General features: G+C 32.9%; 4 protein-coding genes across 4 annotated transcripts in view; 2 read left to right on the forward strand and 2 right to left on the reverse strand.

Annotated features, from left to right (window-relative positions):
- Positions 1 to 7,772: 7,772 nt before the first annotated feature.
- On the reverse strand, positions 7,773 to 9,753 carry LOC116767775 (3-oxoacyl-[acyl-carrier-protein] reductase FabG-like). The gene is made up of 5 exons (XM_032658253.2): positions 9,519 to 9,753; positions 8,851 to 9,090; positions 8,603 to 8,779; positions 8,328 to 8,488; positions 7,773 to 8,103 (listed from the first exon to the last, which is right to left on the reverse strand). Exons 1-5 carry the CDS (start codon positions 9,612 to 9,614, stop codon positions 7,941 to 7,943), a joined length of 837 nt encoding a protein of 278 aa, XP_032514144.1. The 5' UTR covers positions 9,615 to 9,753; the 3' UTR covers positions 7,773 to 7,940.
- A 3,096-nt stretch (positions 9,754 to 12,849) lies between these two features.
- LOC116767459 (15-hydroxyprostaglandin dehydrogenase [NAD(+)]-like) lies at positions 12,850 to 15,421 on the forward strand. Its single transcript, XM_032657785.2, has 5 exons — positions 12,850 to 13,124; positions 13,762 to 14,001; positions 14,090 to 14,266; positions 14,345 to 14,505; positions 14,975 to 15,421. The coding sequence occupies exons 1-5, from the start codon at positions 13,029 to 13,031 to the stop codon at positions 15,126 to 15,128; spliced, it is 828 nt and encodes a 275-aa protein (XP_032513676.2). The 5' UTR covers positions 12,850 to 13,028; the 3' UTR covers positions 15,129 to 15,421.
- Positions 15,422 to 18,960: 3,539 nt separating this feature from the next.
- LOC116767739 (15-hydroxyprostaglandin dehydrogenase [NAD(+)]-like) lies at positions 18,961 to 22,564 on the forward strand. The gene is made up of 5 exons (XM_032658198.2): positions 18,961 to 19,108; positions 19,494 to 19,730; positions 20,347 to 20,520; positions 20,715 to 20,863; positions 21,642 to 22,564. The coding sequence occupies exons 1-5, from the start codon at positions 19,013 to 19,015 to the stop codon at positions 21,790 to 21,792; spliced, it is 807 nt and encodes a 268-aa protein (XP_032514089.2). The 5' UTR covers positions 18,961 to 19,012; the 3' UTR covers positions 21,793 to 22,564.
- LOC116767211 (uncharacterized) overlaps positions 22,531 to 25,111 on the reverse strand; it is a 65,449-nt gene continuing 62,868 nt past the window's right edge. Inside the window, exons 12-14 of the mRNA XM_032657431.2 lie at positions 24,900 to 25,087; positions 24,287 to 24,509; positions 22,531 to 24,083 (exon numbers count right to left, since the gene is read on the reverse strand). Of these exons, the coding sequence (XP_032513322.2) occupies positions 23,976 to 24,083; positions 24,287 to 24,509; positions 24,900 to 25,087 (519 nt within the window). The 3' untranslated portion in view covers positions 22,531 to 23,975. The remainder of the gene's footprint in view (positions 24,084 to 24,286; positions 24,510 to 24,899; positions 25,088 to 25,111) is intronic.

Consider the following 25,111-nt stretch of genomic DNA (forward strand, 5'->3'; position numbering starts at 1 on the left):
TGTTATGACAATAAGTTTGATCTGATTAAAATTATCAAAATATACAACAGTTAATTAGTCTAAACAATGATATGATGTGACGTCCATGTAGTATGGCTGATCCATGACTTACATAGGTTACTTGAATTTAAACTGATGCATGACAATGATCAGTAACATAAATCTAAACTGATGCATGACAATGATCAGTAACATAAATCTAAACTGATCCATGTCAATGACCAGTAACTTTAATCTACACCGATCCATGACAATGACCAGTAACTTTAATCTACAGCGATCCATGACAATGATCAGTTACTTAAATCTAAACCGATCCATGACAATGACCAGTAACTTTAATCTACACCGATCCATGATAATGATCAGTTACTCAAATCTAAACTGATCCATGACGATGATCAGTTACTTAAATTTAAACTGATCCACGATAATGATCAGTTACTTAAATCTAAACCGATCCATGACAATGATCAGTTACTTAAATTTAAACTGATCCATGACAATGATCAGTTACTTAAATCTAAACTGATCCATGACGACGATCAGTTACTTAAATCTAAACTGATCCATGACAATGATCAGTTATTTAAATCTAAACTGATCCATGACGACGATCAGTTACTTAAATCTAAACTGATCCATGACCTTGAACAGTTATTTAAATCTAAACTGATCCATGACGACGATCAGTTACTTAAATCTAAACTGATCCATGACCTTGAACAGTTATTTAATCTAAACTGATCCATGACCTTGACCAGTTATTTAATCTAAACTGATCCATGACGTTGACCAGTTACTTAAATCTAAACTGATCCATGACGACGACCAGTTATCTTATCTAAACTGATCCATGACGTTGACCAGTTATCTGATCTAAACTGATCCATGACCTTGACCAGTTAACTAATCTAAACTGATCCATGACCTTGACCAGTTATCTAATCTAAACTGATCCATGACCTTGACCAGTTATCTAATCTAAACTGATCCATGACCTTGACCAGTTATCTAATCTAAACTGATCCATGACCTTGACCAGTTATCTAATCTTAACTGATCCATGACCTTGACCAGTTATTTAATCTAAACTGATCCATGACGACGACCAGTTATCTTATCTAAACTGATCCATGACGACGACCAGTTATCTAAACTGATCCATGACAAGCTCCCTAATTGCCCTCTACTCATCCCCTGATACACTTGCAGATTCTGCACTACAAGTCGCTTCGTCCTCTGACATGGGTGGTGTAAACGTAAGCCATGGAAATATCTTGTCTATTGCTACAACAGATTCGTAATGCCTACCTTTTCTAGTAATAAGAGTATCTTCTATTACGAACCTGTCATTGGGAAGCACCTTTTTAATACGGTAGGGACCTTGACATTTTGGCTCAAGCTTTTTACACTGTCCCTCTATTCCCGTTGCCGCTCTTATAACCCTAACCAAGTCTCCTGTCTTGAAAACTACATTAGTTTTCCGATGTTTATCGAAATTTTCTTTGGACTTCCGTTGTTAAACCTGAATGAGCTCGTTAGTGTCTGATCTTAACTTAACTAAGTCATCTGTGGTAACCTCTGGCATCGCATCTGATATAACTTCATTTAATATGCCTTGGGATGGGTTCGTGGAGTTATAACCAAATAGTAATTCAACCGGTGTCTTTTAGTGGTAGCATTGACTGTGGTATTAATACCTAGCTGTATATCCGGTAAATGATCGTCCCAGTTACCGTTTGGTTTGTCATGGTTCATGGCGCCAAGTGCAGCCAAAATTGTACGATTGTACCGCTCTACCTGCCCGTTGGCACAAGGAGTTATATATGTGCTTAATACCAGTAGATTTAATAAAAGTTTTAAACACTTTACTTGTAAAACTAGTACCTTGATCAGTGATAAGGCTCATTGGTGTACCGAAATAGCTGAAATGCTCTTTAAAAATTCTAATACTTGTCGAAGATTTTGTGTTACGTACGGCTGAGAGGTTTATGAATTTCGTAAAACTGTCAATTGTAACAAGAATATATGTGTTACCTCGCTTTGACCGTATGAATGGTCCTAAATGGTCTGCATGCACTGTGTGAAACGGCCTATCGACTTTCGAAATAGGATGCAATTTCCCCGCTTTAGGCCTTTATGGTGTGCAAACTTTATGGTGTGCACACTCAAGACAAGCTGCAATATATTTTTTTTCAAATCGTCTCATCTTGGGAAACCAGTATGACGCTTGTATACGAGTTAAAGTCTTATCTACACCGAAGTGGCCGATATCATCATGATTACTCTTCAAAATTTGCCACCTGGCACCTCTCGGTACTACCCAACGTTCATTGTTGTCACTGGCAACACGGAATACTCGGCCATTTCTTTTTAAATTTATAATTATTAAAAATGTCTACTACGTTTTTAGTGTTCGGATCATTTAATATATCGGCAATATTCTTTATTTCGTCATCTGCTTGTTGTACAGTCGTAAGCCAGTCGTCTGTTAACAACGAGAACATCAATGACGTGCTGATCGTTGATACTGCTATCTACGGGACTCCTACTTAATGCATCAACGTGAGCCATCTTTTCGCCAGGTCTATACTCGATTTCACAATCAAACTCCAAGAATTGCACACACCAACGAGCAATTCTCGGAATCAGATCTCGCTTGGTAAGGGTGCTTCTTAGGGCGTTACAATCAGTTATTATTTTAAATTTAAGGCCTAACAACTAGACTCTAAATTTTGCAAGAGAAGCTATAACGGCGAGAGTCTCTAACTCAAATGAATGCAATTTCTGCTCATCAATACTTGTTTGTCTACTGTAATAAGCAATTACTTTTAATAAACCAGTATCATCCTTTTGGAAAAGTATTCCCGCTACCCCAATTTTACAGGCATCGGTATGTTATTGAGTTTCAACTTCCGGATTGTAAATAGCTAAAATAGGTCGCTCTGTAAGTCTATTTTTTAAAGAATCGAATGCTTTAATTTCATCATCGCTCCATTTACACGGAGAATCTTTCTTTAGTAAAGCTGTGCTTGCTTTACAAACCTCCTAAAATAACTCGCCATTCCCAAAAATCTCCTAACCTCGTGGACATTTCGCGGGGCGATAAATTGTGATACAGCTTGTCTTGTTCGTACCGGGACTAATACCTTCGGAACTTACTTCATAACCTAGATAGTCAATCTTGTCATAGAAAAATTTACTATATACATATAAAGAACTACCAGATAACAGATCTAACTGATCTTCTATTCTCGGAAGAGGAAAGTGTTCCCATCTAGTCTTTTTATTTAGAGCCCGATAACCTACGCATAGGCGTTTTTCTCCTGATTTCTTGTTGACTAAGTCAATGGGACTTGTAAATGGAGAGTTAGATTCACGTATTATTCCGCTGTCTAACATTTCTTGTACCATGTCACGTACACACTGTCGTTCAGAAAACGAAAGCCTATATGGACGATAAACCACCGGCTCCGAATCTTCCAGATGAATCACCATTTCAGTTTCAGTCGTGAAACCAAGATCTTTCAAATTACTTGAAAAACAGTCCTTATAATTCTCTAAGAGAGTTGTGAGTTTATCTTTATCTACGTCACTAATACCATCACCAATATTTAACGTTGATTCGTTTGAAAACGATTCAGTTGTTGTTTGCAATCGGTTTACTTGAAGGCATATATCCATCTTAAAGCCGCGAGTGAAAAGCTCCCCTGTTTTAAATATGATGTCATTTTTACCTATATTTTGTAAAAGAATACTTCCTAAGCCATGTTTTAAGGTATACTCGCCTGGTAATAAATATTGTTCCTTATTTTCACGTCCCCTGACAGTTCCGTTAATATAAACTTCACCAGAATAGCGTCCAGCATTAATAATGGGAACCGCCTTTATTTTTCCACTAATAATAGAGACGTCTGTAGCACAGTGCAGCACGCATTTCTCTAAATTATATTGTTTCACTTTTGAAAAAATAACATCAGTGCCCGTTTTAATTATTTTAATATTAGGCCTTTCAGTAAAAGTGTGTCCTAACATAATTGGAGTGTTAATGTGAGTGTCATCAACTACTAATATTTCAATGTTCCTTTCTGTAACTACTTGAATTTCAATATCCGCGATAGTAGAGCCTATAGGTCGAAAGTGTGTTACCAAATCCAGAAAGTATTGGCCCTGCAGTTGGTTTCCATTCGAGTCCTAGACCTTGTGCATCACTCAGACGTATAAGGGTACCTTCACAGCCTAGACCGACTAAGCAATGAGAAATTTTGTCATTAATTTTTAATGGCATCTTATACTTCAGGCTAGAATTACACTCATTTTCGATTCGTAATACCTTTTTACTTTCGTTTAAAGTATTTTGTCCCTTTTTGGGACATTCGGTTGCTACATGGCCTCTTAAATTACAGTTAGTACATTGTATTCTCGGTTTTATGCATCGGAAAAATGGATGTCCCGTTTCGTTACAGTTAAAACATACCATCTGACTATAGTTAGTTTTTTTTTGTGGTTGGCTACTTTTGTTATTAGAAGATTGAGAATTAAGAACGACTTGTTGTATACGCCTATCTTCAATACTAAAAAATTAGACAATCTACAGCGCGCTTACCTACTATCTCGCAACGGTTTATAAGATTCATTTTATTGTAATAATAGAGCTCAAGTGATTCGTTATATCGCGCCTTCTTCCCTAACATCTCGGTAAGTATTTCCGCATAATTATCTCGAGAGGGAATAGACTCTTTGAGCTTAAGTTTCCATTCTTTCCACGAGTAAAGTAAAGGTGGCAACCCCTGATACCACGTCTTCGCTACTCCGAAAAGCTTAGGTAAAGCGTAGTGACCAATTTGTTTTTCGTCCCAATTATATTTGTGCACATTCTTCAGTTTTATGTATCCAAGAATCAATAGTTTGTTCTTTACAGAATGGGTCAAACTCAGGAATAACATTATTGAGAATAGGGAACTTATCACGCTCAGTAGTATTCTTATCCTTAATACCCCGCATTACGGTAATAAACTCCGCAAAGAACTGTTGTTGTACGTCCGCATACCTTGATTCATTGGCACAGTCATTACCAATTCTATCTTCGCTCGTTGGTTGCACTGATGGTCGCTTGGCGTGACAGCACAGCAGTCAGGATCGCAGGCGAAGTGCGCTGCCTCGAAGTTCTGGATCGCCGCGATCTAGTAGACTGCCCGCGGTCGTCGCGCCCGCGAGCCACACGCGTCTCGCTTTGCCTTCGGCTGCCACGCGTCTCGCCTTGCCTTCGGCTGCCACGCGTCTCGCCTTGCCTTCGGCTGCCACGCGTGCTCTGCGAACGCCTCTTGCTACGCGGCGACTGGCGCCCCGTGAAGAATCGCTAGCAGGCGATCCGACCCTTTCCTTTCGTTTGAGCATCGTCCTCGAACAGAGTAACGACATTAAGAGGATAAGATTTACATAAAACGTATTAGTTTATAGGTTAAAATATTAACGTAAACGGCAATTAAATCATTTCCTAATGTAATGTTCAGTAGGTAACAATGCCTCACCTTGCAATTGTATACAATATAGGTATATAACCCCAGCACATTTCAAATTCGGTATTACTATATATTTAGCTATTCTTTTCTTTACAGACGCGGCATATTTAGTTTAATATATAACTAATAAAAAAAAATATAAAAACAAAAATACCCTCGTATTTCAAAACTTCATTCCATACCGCAATATTTTTAAGCACAGTATAGTACATTCCAAGTAATTTAATACAGAACATTAAAGAAAAATACTTACGTTTCTCTTGGGCGGGTAGGATCACACCAAGATTTAAAATAAAAACTCGATGCTATCCCACTTCTGAGATGTAATATACACTTCTTTCGATCACGCTCAGGAGCCGTGTTTGGGAGTTTTATTCTAATAACGCTTTTACTAGCACTTGGTAGGCTATAACCTGATGAGTCGATTACAAGAAAACACCTTGATACTTTAAAATGATTTTATACTTTCAAGCACAACCGTCTCGATCGGTGTCCAACAGCGAGTGACCGATCGAGTTCCGTTTTAAAAAAACATACCATATTAAAAAACATAAATAAAATAATACCCTACGTAAAAAAAACTATCACTTTACAAAAATAAATCGGTAAAACATTTCCTTTAAATCGATATAAGTTAAGTAGTCATAATTTAATGCTATTAGAAGTTATTATAAATATTAACGTCATTTAACAAACAAAATGTGATATTCCATATCAAGGATTAATATGTCGGTAACATAAAGTAGTTATGAAGTCAAAATCAATTATTAAAATCCTCCATACGCTTCGAATTAGTCAAATATTTGTGAAATTTGATTTTTTTTACGAATAAGATTTTTTTATAATTCAGCAATATTTTCCAAAAAAATAACATTCTTCATGCTGCATGGTTTAAAAATTCACAAATAGTCAACGGAGTACAACGTGAGCATTATTTGACTTAAGTCATTGTTTAATAAGGTGTTAGCTGAGAAGGAGTGTTTGAGATATAATTTAGTGGAAAAGGTCTCAAAATATCTAAACAGTGTTTAAAAAAATGTATTACAGCCATTGCAGACCACGTCAAATAAGCTATATATTCTTTTAACTTCTTTATATTGAGTTAGTATGACAGTAACGCATTGTAGTATTAAAATGATACAAGAAAAATATGTAGTTTTAGTGTTACAACATATATGGCAACCATAAGTACCACCGTGGTAATATTTGTGTGGAAGGTTAATTCAAATGGGATTTTTTTATTTAGTTTTTTTGTAGGTTGGACAAATATTTAATATATATTAGGTTTTAAATAAAGCGTAGTAAGAATTCATTTCACTTTTTCAATGTTGCTTTTCAGATATACGTAGAAGGGAAGGGAGGACTCAACACAAGAGGTACAAGGTACTTGGCTTATGTGACGTCATCGATGGCATGACAATGGTGTGAGGGTATCGTTCGATAATATATACGACTTTGATCGTGGGATTAACCACACCACTCTCTAAATGACGCTGTCAAAACAGCAATATTTACAATTAGAAAAAAAAACAGATTCACCACTTTTGGTTGTCGTTTCGCACCCATTTTGTATATACATGCGTCATTTCAAATATAATATAAAAAAATGATTATGATTTATGTATAAAAACATATTTGTATCGCTTTTTCTCGAATAACAGAGACAGTTATGATCTTACAATAAACGATGTTCGTTTACAGAAAACTTGTCTTATCTATCTTTTGTTTTTTTAGACTAAGTTACATTAAATAATTTTTAATTTTGTTTGTATTGGTCGTAAAGCATACAATCTGGGTTTCATTATCGTAGCTACCAAGCCTTTCCAAAATGTCAAGTGCCTAAGGATTGCTTACTTTAGTTATGTGATCATTTTTGAATATAAAAGTCATATTAAATGGAATATAAATCAATTATATCAAAATAGGTAAAGAAATCAAAAAGTATAACTTCAGTAAACATAGGATAAAAGATTGAAAACTGTATTCATCGTGATATTTTTTAGTTTCACTGTAACGAAAAAAGCAAAAAACTGATTTTAATTATGATTTCCGGCTTTATTGATAACAAATCATCATCGTCCATAATCAATTATCATATTTACATTTAGATAATTTAGATCTTATTATATGATAATAAAGATCGAACTCAAAACAGTAATGGTATAGTCTCTAGTTAGATTTCAGCCGATGGTTTATGGGACAAAAGCAAAATCACTCCTACTAATATTAGTAAAGAAAAACAAGTGCTAAAATAATAGGACATTTTAATAGTGATTTATCAATGTAACAACATTGTATATGTACATAACAGGATGATGTTGTATTTGATGTCTTATAATCGTTTAACAGCACTGAATTGGGTAATCTACATAGATAACAAATGCAACAAGTTATTTAAGGTGTGAAACTAAAATCTTATGACAATATTTCAGATAACACAGTTTTCTTTGACATAATTTTATAACTTTCATCTACATTCTCTGTAATATCTATTATTTTACTGTTATCGACAAGCCAAGTGCTTCCACTGCTGCCTGTATTATATGCTTGCACCACGCCCTTGGCAGCGATATTAGAGCTGAAAATAAATACAATGAATAAAGGATTAAAGCATAAATTGATTGCTTAAAATATGTATAAAAACAATAAAAACGTGAGAGACATTTGCATCGTAAAAAAGACAATTTTGACTAATGTCATCGTTAGTATTAGTTTTTATAATTATAAAAAGTATCTGTTTAAAATATTATCTGTATGATATTATAAATTTCGTGATTATTCGAAATTTGAATTCTTATTTACCTTTGTAGAATTTTTTGATGGTGATGAAGACCAACTAATTGTTCAATTCTTTCGTTGACGATGTCATCAAAACTGTTCATATTCGTCACGATTTCGGTGTCAGTTAAACCAAAACACATCGTTATTACTCGCACATTAGTGTAGCGATAGTAAGCCTCTTTCTGAATATGAATGAAACATTTGAGATGTTACTTGCAAATTAAAATGGAAACAATAAATTGACATTCAAAATAAGCGACAAATCACTTCCACGTTGTACTATGAGATCGACTTACTCCTATACAACAGCTAAAATGTAAAACGGCGCTCTTAGTTGCCCCATACACAAATACGGATGGTGAAAGTTGTGTTATGCCAGCTACTGATGATATGTTTATAACTGTACCACCTCTCCCTCCTTTATCTACTCGCATCAGCTCAACAGCCTTCAAAGTGGATGTTACTGTAGCCGTCTAAAATTAATATTGCAATTATTAAACCTCGAAGAATAACTTTCAATAAAGGATTGCCAATAATAACTCACAAAGTTGATTTCAATTTCTTTCTTATAAAGTTCTAACGTATCACGAGCAATTCCAGCATTATTAACAATCACGTCTATAGCTCCGAATTCTTTCATGACTTCATCAAAAATACCAAACAGTTGTTCATCATTGGTTACATCACAAATAAAAAATTTTCCTTTTCCTTCACCATGTTTTACAGCCAGTTCTTTTTCAAGTGCTTTTCCCGCTTCATCGTTTATATCCAATATAGCTACATACTGCAAACAATCATTTAAAACAAGGTACTTAAAAATATATAAAACGAAAAAGTGAAATAATAATCCTTTTTCGTGAAAGCAATGTATACCTATGTAAAATGATATTTACCTATCATACCATTTATTCCTGAAAAATGATATGGCAAAAATCTCTTACAAATAAAATAATGAGATCTAGTTAAAAATAAAGTTTGTTTATGAATGTTTAATAATAGCGTTTCGAAACAGTTTTTTAATTAAACAGAAATAGATGTGTTATAGAAATAAATTTAGAGAATAAACGATACCAAAATTTATAATGAGATCTGAGATTAATTCAACAGAATATTAATTTGTGTATAATTTTACATTTGTGTAATATTTTGACTCATCTAATATTTTATGTTTATAGTGTTATATTATAGGTAAATATGAAATAAAAGACGAACCTTTACACCTTCATTGAGGAATTCCTTTACAATTTCAGCTCCAATACCATTAGCTCCTCCCGTCACAATTGCAACTTTATCTGACAAATTAAACATGGTTGTTTATGTAGCTCCCAAGTTAACACTGAAGTTTTCAATTTATTTGAATATTTATATATATGTATATCAGAGGTGTAATAACAAAGATATGCTTTGACGATTATGAGAGAAGATAATGAACATATAAGACTTGATTCAGTAGAAGCTTGTTTAAAAATGATTATATTCAAAGAAGCCGTAGGTATAACATTAGCAAGAGATTTTTTATTAGTAGTTTGGCTATAAACGAGTTTTTTGATGTACAATTTTTTGGACTTCATTACGTCATCTATGTTTTATTTTTAACGTAATAATAAGTAAGCAAATAAAGAGATAAATGGATATCTACTAGTTATACAGTATTCTTGGCAGTAGCCAAGAATATAAGCATCCACGGACGGTTTCTAAAATGAAAGTGTTATTATTCTCTGTAAAGATTTTTTTTTATTCCTGATTTTACTGACAAATAACGGTAATGAACTTTCATCTGACATTAAAAAAATACGAAGACTCCGAACATTGATTGTTCTTACGTAAGAAATACGTGTGATAAGAATGCATTTAAATTTATATATTTTTCATAACAACAATGGCATGATTCCTTATCTAATTATTTCGATACATTAATTGATTATCTTTCTGAATTAAATTTTATGCTTTTTCGTAATTCTATTAACTCTTATCCAAATCAAATCGAAGAATAATAATACTTAATTATCAACAGGGAATATGCATTTGACTTAAGAATTAACAAAAAAAAAATCTTGCGTAATCTTTATTTCTGAAGAAATATGATCACATAAATACTTTTATAAATAATCAGGTATTTATTATTAAATTTTATTGAGAGCACAATGTCTGTCCAAAATGTTACGTTAATAAGATTGAGGGATAATTTCAAGGTGAATGTGCGGCACGTTTAGGATAGTTATCACTTATTATTGAAATCGAGATACCGCGTCATTATGTCAAAATTATCAGCCATATTCCATATTCACTATTTATCATGAACTATAGCGGAGGCTGGATGTATGCATTTTGCATGGTCGCAACAATAGTCTTTATTTTAGATGCTATTATTGACTTTAGTTCTTTGTACATATATGTGGTTAATTTTGCCAATGTCGACATTTTCATTTGTTGAAAAAAACATTTTGATGACAACATTTACATAGTTAGATATAATGTTAAATATTTTATTCCTGTTGTCATTTACAACTTTATAACAAGATTTAATACAAAGATTAATTTTTAACCAAAAAAACAAATTGTTTGTAATAAATATCCAACGATGTGTATAAATTTTCGATTGCATTTGTTAACAAAACAGCGTGGTTGATAATGCTGGGTGAAATATGAAAAGATGACCCAATAAATGATTACTTAGTTTTTTATCGATTAAAGGCTAAATCACTAAATTACATCTAGTATACACGTGGTGTTAGTTAATATTTTATCAAATGTGTTGAAGGATACGAAATTATCGTACTGAATTCACCTAAATCGAAAATTTAAACTCAAAGTTATACGAAATAAATCAAAGCATTTACTTATCCCTTTCTCTAGATATCAGTACAATTGTGTACAATATGTATTGTGTATGTATGTATTGTGTAAAATTTAAATTAAATCACTTTTTTTTAATATTAATAATGTTAACCTTTTAAATAAAACGAACATATTTGGATTACTACGCGTATTTTATTATTTTTAAAAACTACATACTCCCGACGTTTCGGTTACTTTGCAGCAACCGTGATAACGGGCAGACGTAAGGAGTAGACGTGTAGAGAGCATGTAAGTTTTAAAAATAAAGAAATACGAGTAATTATCCGAAAATATTAGTTTAATTTAAGTATTGTAATTGTATTCTTAAAAGTTCAGTGACCTTATTGTCTTTCGACTATAGTGTAGACAATGATGGAAAATGCATTAGTGTGATTAAAATTTCATCAAGAGCTCTCTACTGAGCAACTCCAGCCGTTTTCTTACAGATTAATAGTTGTCTTGGTGTAAGATTCGTCCAAATATTTTCAATTTAAAGAAAAAAAACATTGAAAGTAATAGTGAGTATACACGCTAATTCATGATTCATAAGCTATTTGATAAATAATAAATTGAATCCAAATTCTTGGATATGATAAAAAATTCCCGAATTGTACTTAAATACACTGCATAATATTCGAAATTTGTCGCTTCCACATCTGTAGGAGTACATACATCTGTTTTACAATTCATGATTGCTGTGTTAATATATTTAATGTGTTTTTTTTTCTCTTCTTAACGAAAAATCTATAAATAGTTCCCTAAACTTGTAATAACTACTAGTAAATGTAAGATTATTTTATTATGTAATAAATTTTAGCTACCTAAGAGGTGCCGAGTGAGATTCCGTGTAAATGATATGAAAAAAGTATAAGTCACATCTCGTCATTTTTTTTTTATTTTTTTACATTTTTGAAGCCAATGAAAAGAATATTAAAAAAGATTAAATATAATTTGTGCTCATATATATCATATATATCGTAATAAAATTTATATATATAAAAAACATTAAAATTTTTTTCAACACGATAGGGTCAAATAAAGGTCAAACTTATTAACAGTGCATTAACTTCAACATACTGATAAAAAATATTTATTTATGAACGGTATCACTTTTTATAACACTTTTAAACACAATTTTATACTTCTCGAGAAGTAATTAAACTAAACAATAATCTATATGCATAAATAAATAAAGGTGTTTATATAAATACATACAAGCAAAGGCGTGTTAGTTAAATAATTTATAACCCAAGAACGACTGTACGGGTTTGGCTGAAAATTCGCTGAAATTTAGCTTAGTACCAGGAGACGGACTTAGGATACTTTTCATCCCGTTCGACGAAAAAAAATTAAGTTCGAAACTGTTGCCGACTATATTAGTCGTAGGGCTGTCTTTTGCTGTACTTATTATTCAACTAGTTTTTAGTTTTGTTAATAACTTAATATTTTTGTAGCAAAAATTTACGGAAACACATGAGTAATGTTATTTGTTTCCGTAGTCAGTGTCATGTCAGTCCCTTAAGAAATTAATTTAATAAAAAAAAAAACCTTCAACTTAACTTACCATTGTTATAAATTAAAATTTTAAAAAGATTTTTTTTTCACCTAGTACCTAAACAATATGTTTCAATAATTTTGCAGATATAACGAGGTCAATAACATTAGATAGTGACTTAATAGAGCGATAAAATGTATTGAAATAGAATGTACATAAATACCTGAAGCAGTGTTTTGATTCAGTCGTTATACTTTAAACTTTTTCACAAATGACTGACGTGTTACAAATTTGTATGCACATAAACTTAGCTATAATTTGGTATGAGTTTATTTTAAAACCTTAATCCAGTCTTTAACAAGTAATGTGAAAAACTTTTTGTATTAAGAATGTTTAGTTGTCAAAATAAGGTAGCTATTGTAACTGGGGGCGCAAGTGGCATAGGAGCTAATATTGTTCTGGAGTTCTTGAAGGAAAATATAAAGGTGAGTTAAGTAAACGTTTGTAATGGTTCATGGCGACGTGGCTATGTACGCTACACTATACCCAGAGATAAAATCTTTTGCATTTGAATATTCTTCCTGCGAATTATTTTCTTTCTCGCTTTGATCATCTTTTATGTACAAACACTATGTGGACTGAAAAATCTTTTTATAACTAAAATGGAGGGTTCAGTATACCAATATCCTCCTACAAACATTTGAATTATATCAAGAGTAGGGAGAATATTTGGATCTCAGGATTCTGTTCTCTCTATCAACCAATTCCATTTTGATATCAAAAAATATAATACAATATATTAACCCGAGAAAATATACATACTATAAGCAATTTTATAAAAAATATACGTTCCAGATTAGTAATATATATTATGATAATTTTTAATTGTAACAGTATTTGAAGCCAGACTAAGTGTGTACAGTGAGAAAAATATTGTGAAAAATATTTTTTCAAGTTTTGAATAAAAATCTTTTTGAACTGAGTATAAGTCATATAGCGTTAGATACCGGAGTCTCAGCTATTAAAAAAGTGTCATATTCGAGTAATTTCATAGTATGTAAGCATCTGTAAATATGGTGTTATATATTTGTTATGTATGTCAATTATTTTTTTATGTGACAGCATGTAGCTATTATTGACGTCGATGTAGATTCTGGTATGAGATTACAAGACTCAATTGATGTGAAATATGGAAAAGGTAAAGCTACATTCTATAAATGTGACGTCACAAACGAAGTTCAACTACAAGAAGTTTTTTGTAACGTTATCGAAAAGTATGAAAGCGTCGACATAGTAGTTAATAATGCTGGTGTTGCTGATGATTCTCCAAAAATGTACAAACGGACAATAGAAATTAATTTTGTAAGTATCCACGGTATATCATTGGTGGATAAGAATATCACATAATATGTTGTACACACGGAATCCCTAAATTTATTGCCTATTTCAGACCGCACTCGTTGCTACAACCATAATGGCGTTAGATCATATGCGTGTTGACAAAGGTGGAAAGGGTGGTACTATCATTAATATTTCTTCCATAACAGCACTTGACCCAAGTATCTCAGCAGTACACATTTACTCATCGACTAAAGCCGCTGTGATACATTTCAGTACTCGTTTGGGTGTAAGATTCGTCATACTATTTTGAATTTAATTAATATTTACTTTTTAAATAAAAAAATACTTACACTGTATCTTGCAGATGGATCCTCAATACTCACACACAAATGTTCGAGTACTTACTGTATGTTTTGGAGCTACAGATACACAAATTATGAAAAAATGTGCAGGTTTTGATTATATTACCGATGGAAAAATAAATGAAGCCCGTGACATTTTAAAAACCCAAAATTTACTTCAATGGTAATTATGTTTGAAAGTTTTCTTTAGTCTGTATGTCTGTATGAGTTATTTTTTTATTTTTATTTAATTTCAGTCGAATCAACTTTAAGCATATTAAAAATAAACCTAGGAACTTAAAACGATTTTTCCACTTACAAAATTTTGTGTCGTGTTGAATAGACATTATCCTAAAATTTTCTTATGTGGAAATATTGAAATTCCTCTAAATCTATGTAATAGTTTCTAAAATATTGAGAAAATATAAACTTTAATGCATTAGTCAAACGTTATCTGTTTAAATATTAACCCTTTAAAATCTAGTTTAATATAAATCATCACTTAATAATTATGAATACACCCATATATTTATATATATATATATTTCCTGAAAGGCAATAGATGCTGCTAAGCATCTATTTAACTTAAAACTTTTGAACAGACCTAGGCTCAAATGACATTTTACTTACTTGATTATTTTTAAACTTTTCAGTTCTTCTGTGGCCGCAAGTTTCATTGTAGATATTTTTCAAAAGGGGAAGAGTGCTGACGTATGGCTAGTTCAGAATGGCGAAGTTACTGATGTCACGGATACATTAAAAGAAGCTAATGCAAATATTAGAGAAATTGTAGGATTTAGAACATAAAAAGAATTTTATTTTGTCTTTATCGGTACGATGATTTCATAAAAATTGTAGTTAACTTGTACTGCTTAAAATATCACGTTTGATTTAATTAAATATTTAGTATTGGAGCTGTTTAAAATCTGAAGATATGAAATGTATAAAATGTGTCAAAAAAATTGTTAAAACAAAAGATATGGGAACCAGCCGTCAGGGACATCTTCAGTTTGCATCAAGGAATTTATACACACATACTGTTGAGATTTGATCATACAACTACACGGAATTTGAGGATAAATAGCCTTGATATAAATGTCTCAGCTGTTTTACTGAAAAGGTTTTCAACATCCATGAAATAGTTTTTTATATAAAAGATCAACAAATGTCCACATTTATGTACATCCATACATTCGAACGTCTTTACAATGTTTTGCATTTATTATATTAGTGGGATATTTGGTGTCTGGTTAAAAATTAATTATTTATATTTCAACCGAAATTGATACTACAATCAAATAATAAGTCTTTCTTAATTTACCAAACTCCTACTAAAAACCTTGAAATTTTTCATAAAATATTTATGATTAAAACTACCTTAAATTTTTAATGCTAAAATGCTTTCATTTTAGTCGGAAACGGAAAACATTGCGTATCTTAATTGAATCAAGTCATAATTATTTGATCAGTGCCTTTATTTTGATTCCCAAATTTAAAAATAATTGCCCATTTTGTACATTATTATATTTAGGAAAATATAAGGTTATATTGTAATTTATGTATTTATAATTCCCTCTAATTCTAAAAGGGACTTAAAAGCTGTTCTATCCTTAATATTGCTTAAAAACTATTTTTGTGGGAAACTGTTAGTGTGGAAAGTGTTAGCAAAGTCAGTTAATTATTTTAAATTAAAAACGTCCCTATAAAATGTCATACATTGAGACCGTTTGAGTCGCCATGGCCTCCTTCTGAATACAGTGGAGAAGGGAATCTGCCTCCTCCGCTGATCTGCTCCGTTCAGGGGAGATTAGATAGACGGAGGCGAAAATATGCCCGCCGCTTTCTTACCTAGTTGATGGGGTCCGGGCGAGAGGGGGTTTGGGTCCACCTTTTTGCCAAACATAAGTCTAAACCGTAAAAGTGTAGTACTAGAGTACTCGGAGCACCCTTATTTGAGGGTTGAAAAAAATCGACGGAGAGTCACGATTGATTGCGCTAGTGATCTTGTGGCGGTCTGCTGAGGCAAAGAGGGTCACCGTTGGTGTTTAGTGGGTAGTTCTGGGTATATGCCGAGAAGTTACACATACCCCTTCGACTTCCCGCTTGGTAAGGAGGAAAGTGATAAATCGCTTTTTTATGTGAAAGGTGGCAAACGAGCAGACGGTCTACTTGGTGGGCGGAAGCCTATAGGCGACGGTGCGTTGCCAACCTTCGTTGTTTAGGAATAGGGAGGGTGGGAATAAGGAACTAACAGGAAAAAGGTGGGAATAGGAAAAGGGCAACCGGCTCTCTCACTCATCGGATGAAAAGCGGCCATTAAAAGCTAGTTCACGCCGATCTTCTGTGAGAGGGTGGTACTTCCCCGGTCGAGCCAGCTCATGTTCGATCTGTAGTTACATGACTACAGCTAGGCTCTACCACCCAGTAAGTAAAAATAAATACAAAATTGCACGATAATTATTTGAAAGTTACCTAAGTTGCATATTCGATTACGTTTTTGTGAAGTAACGATCAAATTTTTAAAAGAAAAAGTTAGAAAATATTATTGTTTTATAAAACTAAAAAAAAAAATCTACTCTCACGCCAGCCTAAAAATTGGCTTAGCGAATATTGTAGAATGTTCTCGACAGTAAGCAGCGCCATATCGTGACTACGGATGAAACCATTAGCTATACGTGTACTAGAACATTCATATAGTTATTGTTTGATAACAAGTTAAAATATAATAGAGAATATTTTGTAATGTTCTAGTAATTGGACTGTTGCGTATTGCCTTTGGGTCGGATTTGAGACAAGTCTTTCGAGAAGCGATATTAAAGCAATAGAAACGATATTACCTGCGATATGATCTATGATCATAATAAGGTGAATATTTGTGTTTTCTGTTAAATACCCTATTTACATTGCTAACCAAATACTATTTTTTTTTATGACGCAGGGAAACTCTTTTTACGAGCCGTCTCACCGGCCTTGGTGGGGCCGGAGAGGATGTGTGAGACTCGACTTAGGCAGGTCCCTACTCACTAAAACCACTGCGAAACCCATCAGCCGCTATGTTGGCGCACCCCGGATCTGTCAGCGACAGGGCACAACAGCGACTAGCCGGTCCTGGCAAAGACCGGACTTACTCCCTCGGAGAAAGGAGGCAATCCCGGCAATTAGGATCGCCCCGACGACGCCGGGTTTTCACAGGAGCCGGGTTACCAGCCCGACCCCAGCCTGGAGTGCAGGAGCGCTATTGGAGGCGTTGCAAATATCGCCTCCGGCGCGCCCCCGTATGTCGTCTGCGGAGGGAGGGTGCATCAGCCGCATCCTCCCTTTCCCGCTCAGATGCCTCCTTCGTGGACATGACCGTCTCACAGAAGGAGGACACCGCCAGCCAGGACCTGTCACTCTCGAGCATCTTCTCCACGATACTCGAAAGCGACAAGTCCACTCCGCCGAGAGCCGCCACAAGGTCTTGGCGCTGCGCAGCACATCTCGGGCAAAAATAAAAGGTAGCCTATGTTACTCTTTATAACATGAGGTAGCTGCCGATGAAAATCCTGTTAAGTTGGTCTAGCCATTTCAGAGACTAGACGGAATAAACATACAGACAAAAGTTTAACAATATCTATTATTGGTATATGTGATACGCTTAATGTAATAATACAAACAGATACTTCAATTTCATATAGATGTGGTGAGAAGTGTACTACAACAAAGGCATTATAATTTGGTTTATTACTAAACTAATTGATTTGTTACTGCTCTTTTTAACTAGGTAATTATATAATTACAGTAATGAGCAAAATTATGAGGTTATATTATAGAGACATTTGATTATCAGAAAAGACTGCTAAGTCGTTGGATTATTGACATAAAATAAGAAGATAACATATAAAAGAATAACTAATTACTTCTCATTAAATAAAGTTAATCCTGTATTAGTATGAAATATAATTTTCTAAATTAATCAAAAATTAAAAAAACACTATGTTGATCGTATAAATTATGTATAACAAACAACATGTATTTGTATCTCATTCGCAACTTTTTAAAATGTTTTTTTTTTAATTAGTTTATTAATACCAGAAAACTCCGCTTTAATATTAAATAAACTGTGTAAACTATTGCAGTTATTTAATTTTATATAAAATTAAAACCTATTTAATTTTACATTTTCCAGTCTAAAAAAAAAAATGAAAAGCCATTCATATGTATGTATAGAATTCTTTTATCGCCTTCTAAAATATACATAAAATCAAGCAAAAATATTCCTATTAAATTAGAGATATTAAGTTTATTCAATTTTAAAGTATTATATCATATATTTTTCCATGTTTATTTAGTTACCAAGACTCGGTCGGTAAACGTAAACTCGGTAACCTTGTACGACTCTATCTTTTCGCTGGAAGTAAGATAAAAAAGAAATTTTGTATCTTGAAAATTATAAATTAGTAGAGCAATGTTATTTTGGTTCAAATCACTTTATATTCAACATTGTAAGAAGTAAAAACGTTAATATATATTTATTATGAAAAGACATTATAAAAAACTTTTTGAAATTGTTTAGATGACAAAGAATAAATTTACAATAGCAATATAGATATAACATTGTTATATTATCTATGGTCTGTTCGTCGTCCGTTTGTTATCAACGTTCGATTAGTTCTCAGTAGAGAATCAGTTGCCATCGAAAACAGACGAATATGAATGACGTCAGAGATCTAGTTGTTCTGGTCACCGGCGGTTCGAACGGCATTGGCGCTGGTATAGTTCGAACTGTTTTGGCTCGCGGAGCAAAGGTAAGACGATGATTTAATATACAACATTAGTTTAAAAATATAATTTAAATTATAGATCCACTTGGAACTTGTTTTATGATAATATATCATAAGGTTTACTTAGGTTACAATTATCTTTATAGGAGTAAATAAAAGCAAATAATATGAGGTAATTAAAATTAATAATTCCTTGCAATTGTTCTGCATATTATAGTTCTATGTATATACAACGATTATTGTTTACTTGTATTTTTCACTTATTTGTTTGTTAAAGAATACAAGGAAATAATAACGGATATAGTCAATTTTTAAATAACTCTCAATTAGGTAGTTCAACAAATTTTTTTATTACATAAAAACACGTTATGAATCATAGTTTATAATTATGTTTCATCGTTTTTTCTAGCATGTTGTCATATTAGATATCAATATAACGCAAGGGCAGGCTTTGGAAGCTGAATTGAACTCAAAATATGGTATCAATAAAGTAAAATTTATAAAGTGCGATGTAGCAAGTAACGAACTCCATGCAGCCTTCGAGGAAGCCGTTCAGCTTTTTGGGTATTTGGACGTTGTTATTAACAATGCTGGTATTATGAATGATAGCCCCAAAGTGTATGAAAAGGAAATAACAATCAATGTTGTAAGTTATTCTTGGATTCGTGTCTTAGTTTGTATTTTGTGTTTGCCTGTTTATTATGTTTCGAACATAACGTATCAGAAGACAGTTTTCTGGTCGTGCGCTTATGTTGTCCATATTTTTTGTCAAAAATTCTGTTAATTTTATACATGGTATTTTATTGATATCGATAATTTATTTTTATAAAAAAAGATAAATAGTTTGTTTATGAACTGTTAAAATTATATTCGTATTGTTTAATAACTCTATTATAACTCCAGTTTTTAAACCATAGAATTGTTGTTTGGTTTAAGGTAAAACAAAATTGTTTGTAGAAGGTATATAAATATTTTATGCTCCTCTTATTATAAACACAAAAACGTATTCGAATACATTATTTAAATTTACATATTATGAATAGGCATCTTATCAAGATGTGTTTATTTTGAGAGCTAACATAAATTTTACTTATGCGTTAATGTCACTGAACTACCATCACCACTATCTCATTGTACGTTTGTCATTCAAAATAAATTATCAAACGCAAAGGCAACAATATCCACGTTTTGTAAAATTTTTTCAATTTTTACAACATTATGATATAAGTTTTTATTTAACTCTATCTAATATCATATTTCAGACAGCTGTTATAACAGGGTCACTAAAGGCTTTCGAAATAATGCGTAAAGATAGAAATGGGAAAGGAGGCACCATTGTCAACATATCCTCTGTCGTCGCCCTAATACAAAGCTCTTTACTCCCTGTTTATAGTGCAACGAAGAGCGCTGTATTGCAGTTCAGCAATTGTCTTGGCGTGAGTGACAGAATAATAATTTATTGCTGATTTTATGAACACAATAGTAGCAATAAAATTATATATAAGGTATTATATGCTCGTAATAAGAAAATATAATTACATACTTATCCATTTATAATACCAGCGTCATGGGTTTTTTCGTTATATTACTTTGATAAAAAAAATCTCAATTATATTGATTTAATTTTCAGAAGATTGAAACTTATAATAGGACTGGAGTACGAGTGGTGACTGTTTGCTTTGGTGCGACGGATACAAGTTTGATTGTCAAAGTTGGATGCATTGACAAGGAATTAGAAGAAATGGTGCCAGCAGCAATGGAAAAAATGCCATTACAGGGGTAAGATCACATTAAACAATCTTCATATACTTTTGTGTAATATTCCATATTTTCGTTTTAAGTATCGTTACAACAACGTAAATGACGTAGCTATGATCAACTTTTAGAATCTAAAAAAAAAAATAACCTGACAGAAAAAAAAAGTTATACTATCATGTCAAGTTTAAATTTAACCAATCACAGCATTTGCTTTGAGACGTTGCTAGATGTTAGGGTAAATACTTTAATAGTTACACTTGCCTTCATATTTTAAATACAGTCTAAAAATTAATCCAACATATTTTTTACAGATATGTTTTTTTTATTTACAATAAACAGTAAAATTATATAGCGTCAGTTGTAAATTATTTTAGCTCTATTATTATTTCATTTGTGAATTACGAAGGTTTCTACAGTCATACTTTTTAATTCAAATGGATTTATTAAAATATAAACAAACATACGAAATACGTCTCGTCTGCCCGTGACCACGGTTGCTGCAAAGTAACCGTAACGTTGGGGTTATGTAATTTTTAAAAAATATAAAATACGCGTAATAATCCGAAAAATATTACTTTAACTAAAATTAATACTCGCAAAAGTCCTAGATCTCATTAAACATACGAGAGCTATGTGTTTTTACCGAAGATAAATTACCTTTTTCATAATTGATTCACAAAATTTCATTGTCATATACTAAATTACTACACCGATAACACTTTGCTTTTGATGAATCCTTAAAATACTAATTATAATTAAAGAGAACACGGGATAAAACATTTCAAACTATATATTACAGAGTTGACGCTGCTGTTTCTGGCTTAATACACGCGTTCGAAAACGGCGCCAGCGGCAGCACGTGGCTGGTGACGTCTGGGAGACCTGCCGAGGAAATCACCGGAAACGTCACCAAGGCATACGAAATACTGAGTCAAGGTGTATACAAGTAGCCGTTTTAATACAACATAATATAATATTTGATACATGTTTGTTAAAAGAAATAATTTCTATAAAAACAGCTGTTTCCACGCGAGGCCGTCAAGATAAAACACGGTACATTTCAAGATTTTTTATACGATCAGTTTTTGCAACGATTTAAACAGGATTACATTGTATTTAACTGGTAACATAAACAACTCTTTCCAAATATCCTGATTTCTAGAGACGTTTCTATTCCCGAGGTTACGTAGTTTGTAATATAAACTGAATGTATTTACATAACGATGTTCTAAATGTTTCAGTGTTTTAAGTAAATCAAGTTTACTAATAGTGCATTGTTAACTGTGAAATCATTATAACTATAAGATTTAAATGTTTTAGTTATCTAATAATTTTCAAAGTAATCGTAACTTTGTCTGTAATTTATTTTTTGTAGTATTTTTTTTTTATTTATATTAAAAAAAATAAAACAAATTTCTAGAATAATGATAGTTTAAGTAAATGTTTATTGCCAATCAATGTCCAATCAGAATCGGTCAAGCCGTTTCAGAGATTGTTCAATCCAAAAAGATGTCAAACAGATAAACTTTCAAAAATATATGCATATGTTTTGGTGTGTGTGTGTGTGTGTGTGTGTGTGTGTGTGTGGTACCATGTGCATTGGGTTAAAAGGTTCTTATTATTCATATGGACATTTATAATTACATATTTTTGAATGCAGTGTTACATGATTGAAATAAAACGAAGTATTTCATGCAATAAATAATTTTATTTTAAAAACTTTATATCACCATAATTCTCGTCAATGTATGTCCAAAGTAGTATCTCTGCTTAAACAGCTATTTCCCTTCATTATTGTCTTCCAGGATAACACCTGATTTGGATTATTAGTTCACTTCCGCTATTGGAAATTTACCGTATTTCATACAAATGGTTAATCGAACAAAATTGACAAAAAATAATAATAATAATAATAATGAAAACCTCCGAAATTATCGTATATTATGGAAGACGATATAAACATGCTACACCAGTTCCGCTAACTTACTTCGATAACAAATTACAAAACTCAATCGCACGCTAAAACCGAATCTACGTCCAAATGGAAACAAACCTCCTCTAATGCTTATCGTTAACCTATCAAAGGACATTATCAATGAACGCTAGACCTCGTATGTAACATGTTATATATAATAAAATTGTCCCTCCATTCATACTTCAACAATACTATATCCGTTTCCTAAAGTCCTCACACTCGATATGAACGAGAAACAATATTAGTGGACTTAATATATATATCAGTAACAATATCTTATTGTTAATAAAACGAGGTTATTCAATAGGATCATCATTATCTACAAATTCTCTAATAGTAACTCGACAAAGATTCAAACGATTTCCCTGGGAAACATCTCTTTATATCACTTCAATACGTTTCTAAGATATGAATAGTTTAAATTTTATTTACATCGTATTATTATAATATTTTAAAATGTTTAATTTAATTGATTTATATTTAAATATCTATTAAAATTATATTAAAAGTGGCAGATATTTGGCCGTCAACATAACTCTCGTCAATAGACGGATAGGTAAACATCATTGTAAAATAAAATCCATCTTAACATTTATTTAGATTGAACTCTTTTTTTTTTTAATTTTCGGTGGCGTCGTTGAAGAACATTTCAATTTCAAAATGGCAGTTTTCTATCACGTATACATATAGAATTGAGAGAACACAGACGACTTGGGAAACATTAACAGAATTATTGCCACAACGGTCTATACTATGACGAACGTTACACAATAAATACTACTCTATTTACATTACATTAAAAATCACAATCGAGTAACAGAACAAATGAACGTTGTGCCACAAGTCGATCGGTCGAAAAATTGTGCGTTCATATATACAGATACAAAGGAAATACGATGGGTTTGATAAAGACCACTTAATACATGGACACGGTGACCGTTCGACTGCGTTTGGTCCATACATAATCAATTAAGTATTAACTTATAGTGAGGAATAATAGAAGAGAATTAAATATCAACCGTATAGAAATAAACGGATTCTCACCGATGCGCCAAGAGGTGGCGGATGTATGAACATTAGTATGAGACTCTGTGCGGGAGACGGTCACACGGTGGTGACGCGGTCTACTTCCACGTACCGCACAGAGTCCTCGCTTGGTCAGCAAATCACTTCTTTCTCGTCGAATATAGCTGTATCGGATGATAAACTCTTGAGACGTTGTTGGAAAGCTGACCGCCGTCTGCGACACGAACGCATCACCGCTATCTGTGATGATGATGAAAACATTGTTCTTAATTTGTATCAAATGGAGGTGTTTTATCTTCTATATAGTCCAAAAAAAACTCTTAATCAGAATCACAGCTACAATATGTTGAGAAAATTATTCGGTTCTTCTTCCTACCCTAAAGACTGTACCAAGCTATCTCAAGCTAAGAAAATTAACTATGTTTTAGATCTGTATTACTCACCACAGCGAATACCGCAAGCACTGTGAGCGCGAGCAGAGCGGCTGCGTAATGCGCGGGCAGTCTCATGAGAGCAGAGCATTGCGACAGACGCTCGTCCTCCCCGTGCGGACACTGCGGCACTCCGTCACACCAAAGAGCTGGTTCGATGCACGCGTCCAAAGACGAACATTTATGAGTACACTCGCCGGAGAGAGCGAAGACACCGCCGCGAGGACTTGGGTGTCTGGAGTAATCATATTGAAATGTATTAACTTGTGGCTAGCCACTAAACAAAAGTGTTCAAATAATTTTGTATAAAAAAATATGCATAGATTAGAGCAAATATACATATACATATAATTAAAAAACATTCTTAAAAACTCCGGAACGCACCCGAAGTGGCATTAAATCGATGACATTTGTTTTGTTCACTTTTGCGCGGGAAAGTATTTGTCGAAGCGATTTGTGAGTATCATTGTAAATCAATATTAAATCGTTTAAGGTGTATTGGTTTTAGACAATAATTAGTTAAAACCCTTTAAGACAAGTTTGTTCCAGTTCATATTTGGTTTTAAAAGTGGCAGGTTTATAAGTCAACAATATTTTTAATGATTTTGTCCGAATCCTAAATTACCTCCTCGACAGTTCCAACCACGTAATGTAATAGGAACCAGTCTCCGCGGCTATCAGTTCAACAGAGAGCGATCGTGGCCATTCCAAATCGAACCGGTCGAGGGAGGGCGTCGCCGCCAGCACGTGTCTGGACAAACCATCTACTTCCGAAGTCCAACCTTCGGAGAATACTTCCACTACGTCGTCTTCCTGAAAATAACAGAAAGTAGAGTT

The sequence above is a fragment of the Danaus plexippus genome (genome assembly GCF_018135715.1).
Source record: "Danaus plexippus chromosome 9 unlocalized genomic scaffold, MEX_DaPlex mxdp_26, whole genome shotgun sequence".
Classification (NCBI taxonomy): Eukaryota; Metazoa; Arthropoda; class Insecta; order Lepidoptera; family Nymphalidae; genus Danaus; species Danaus plexippus.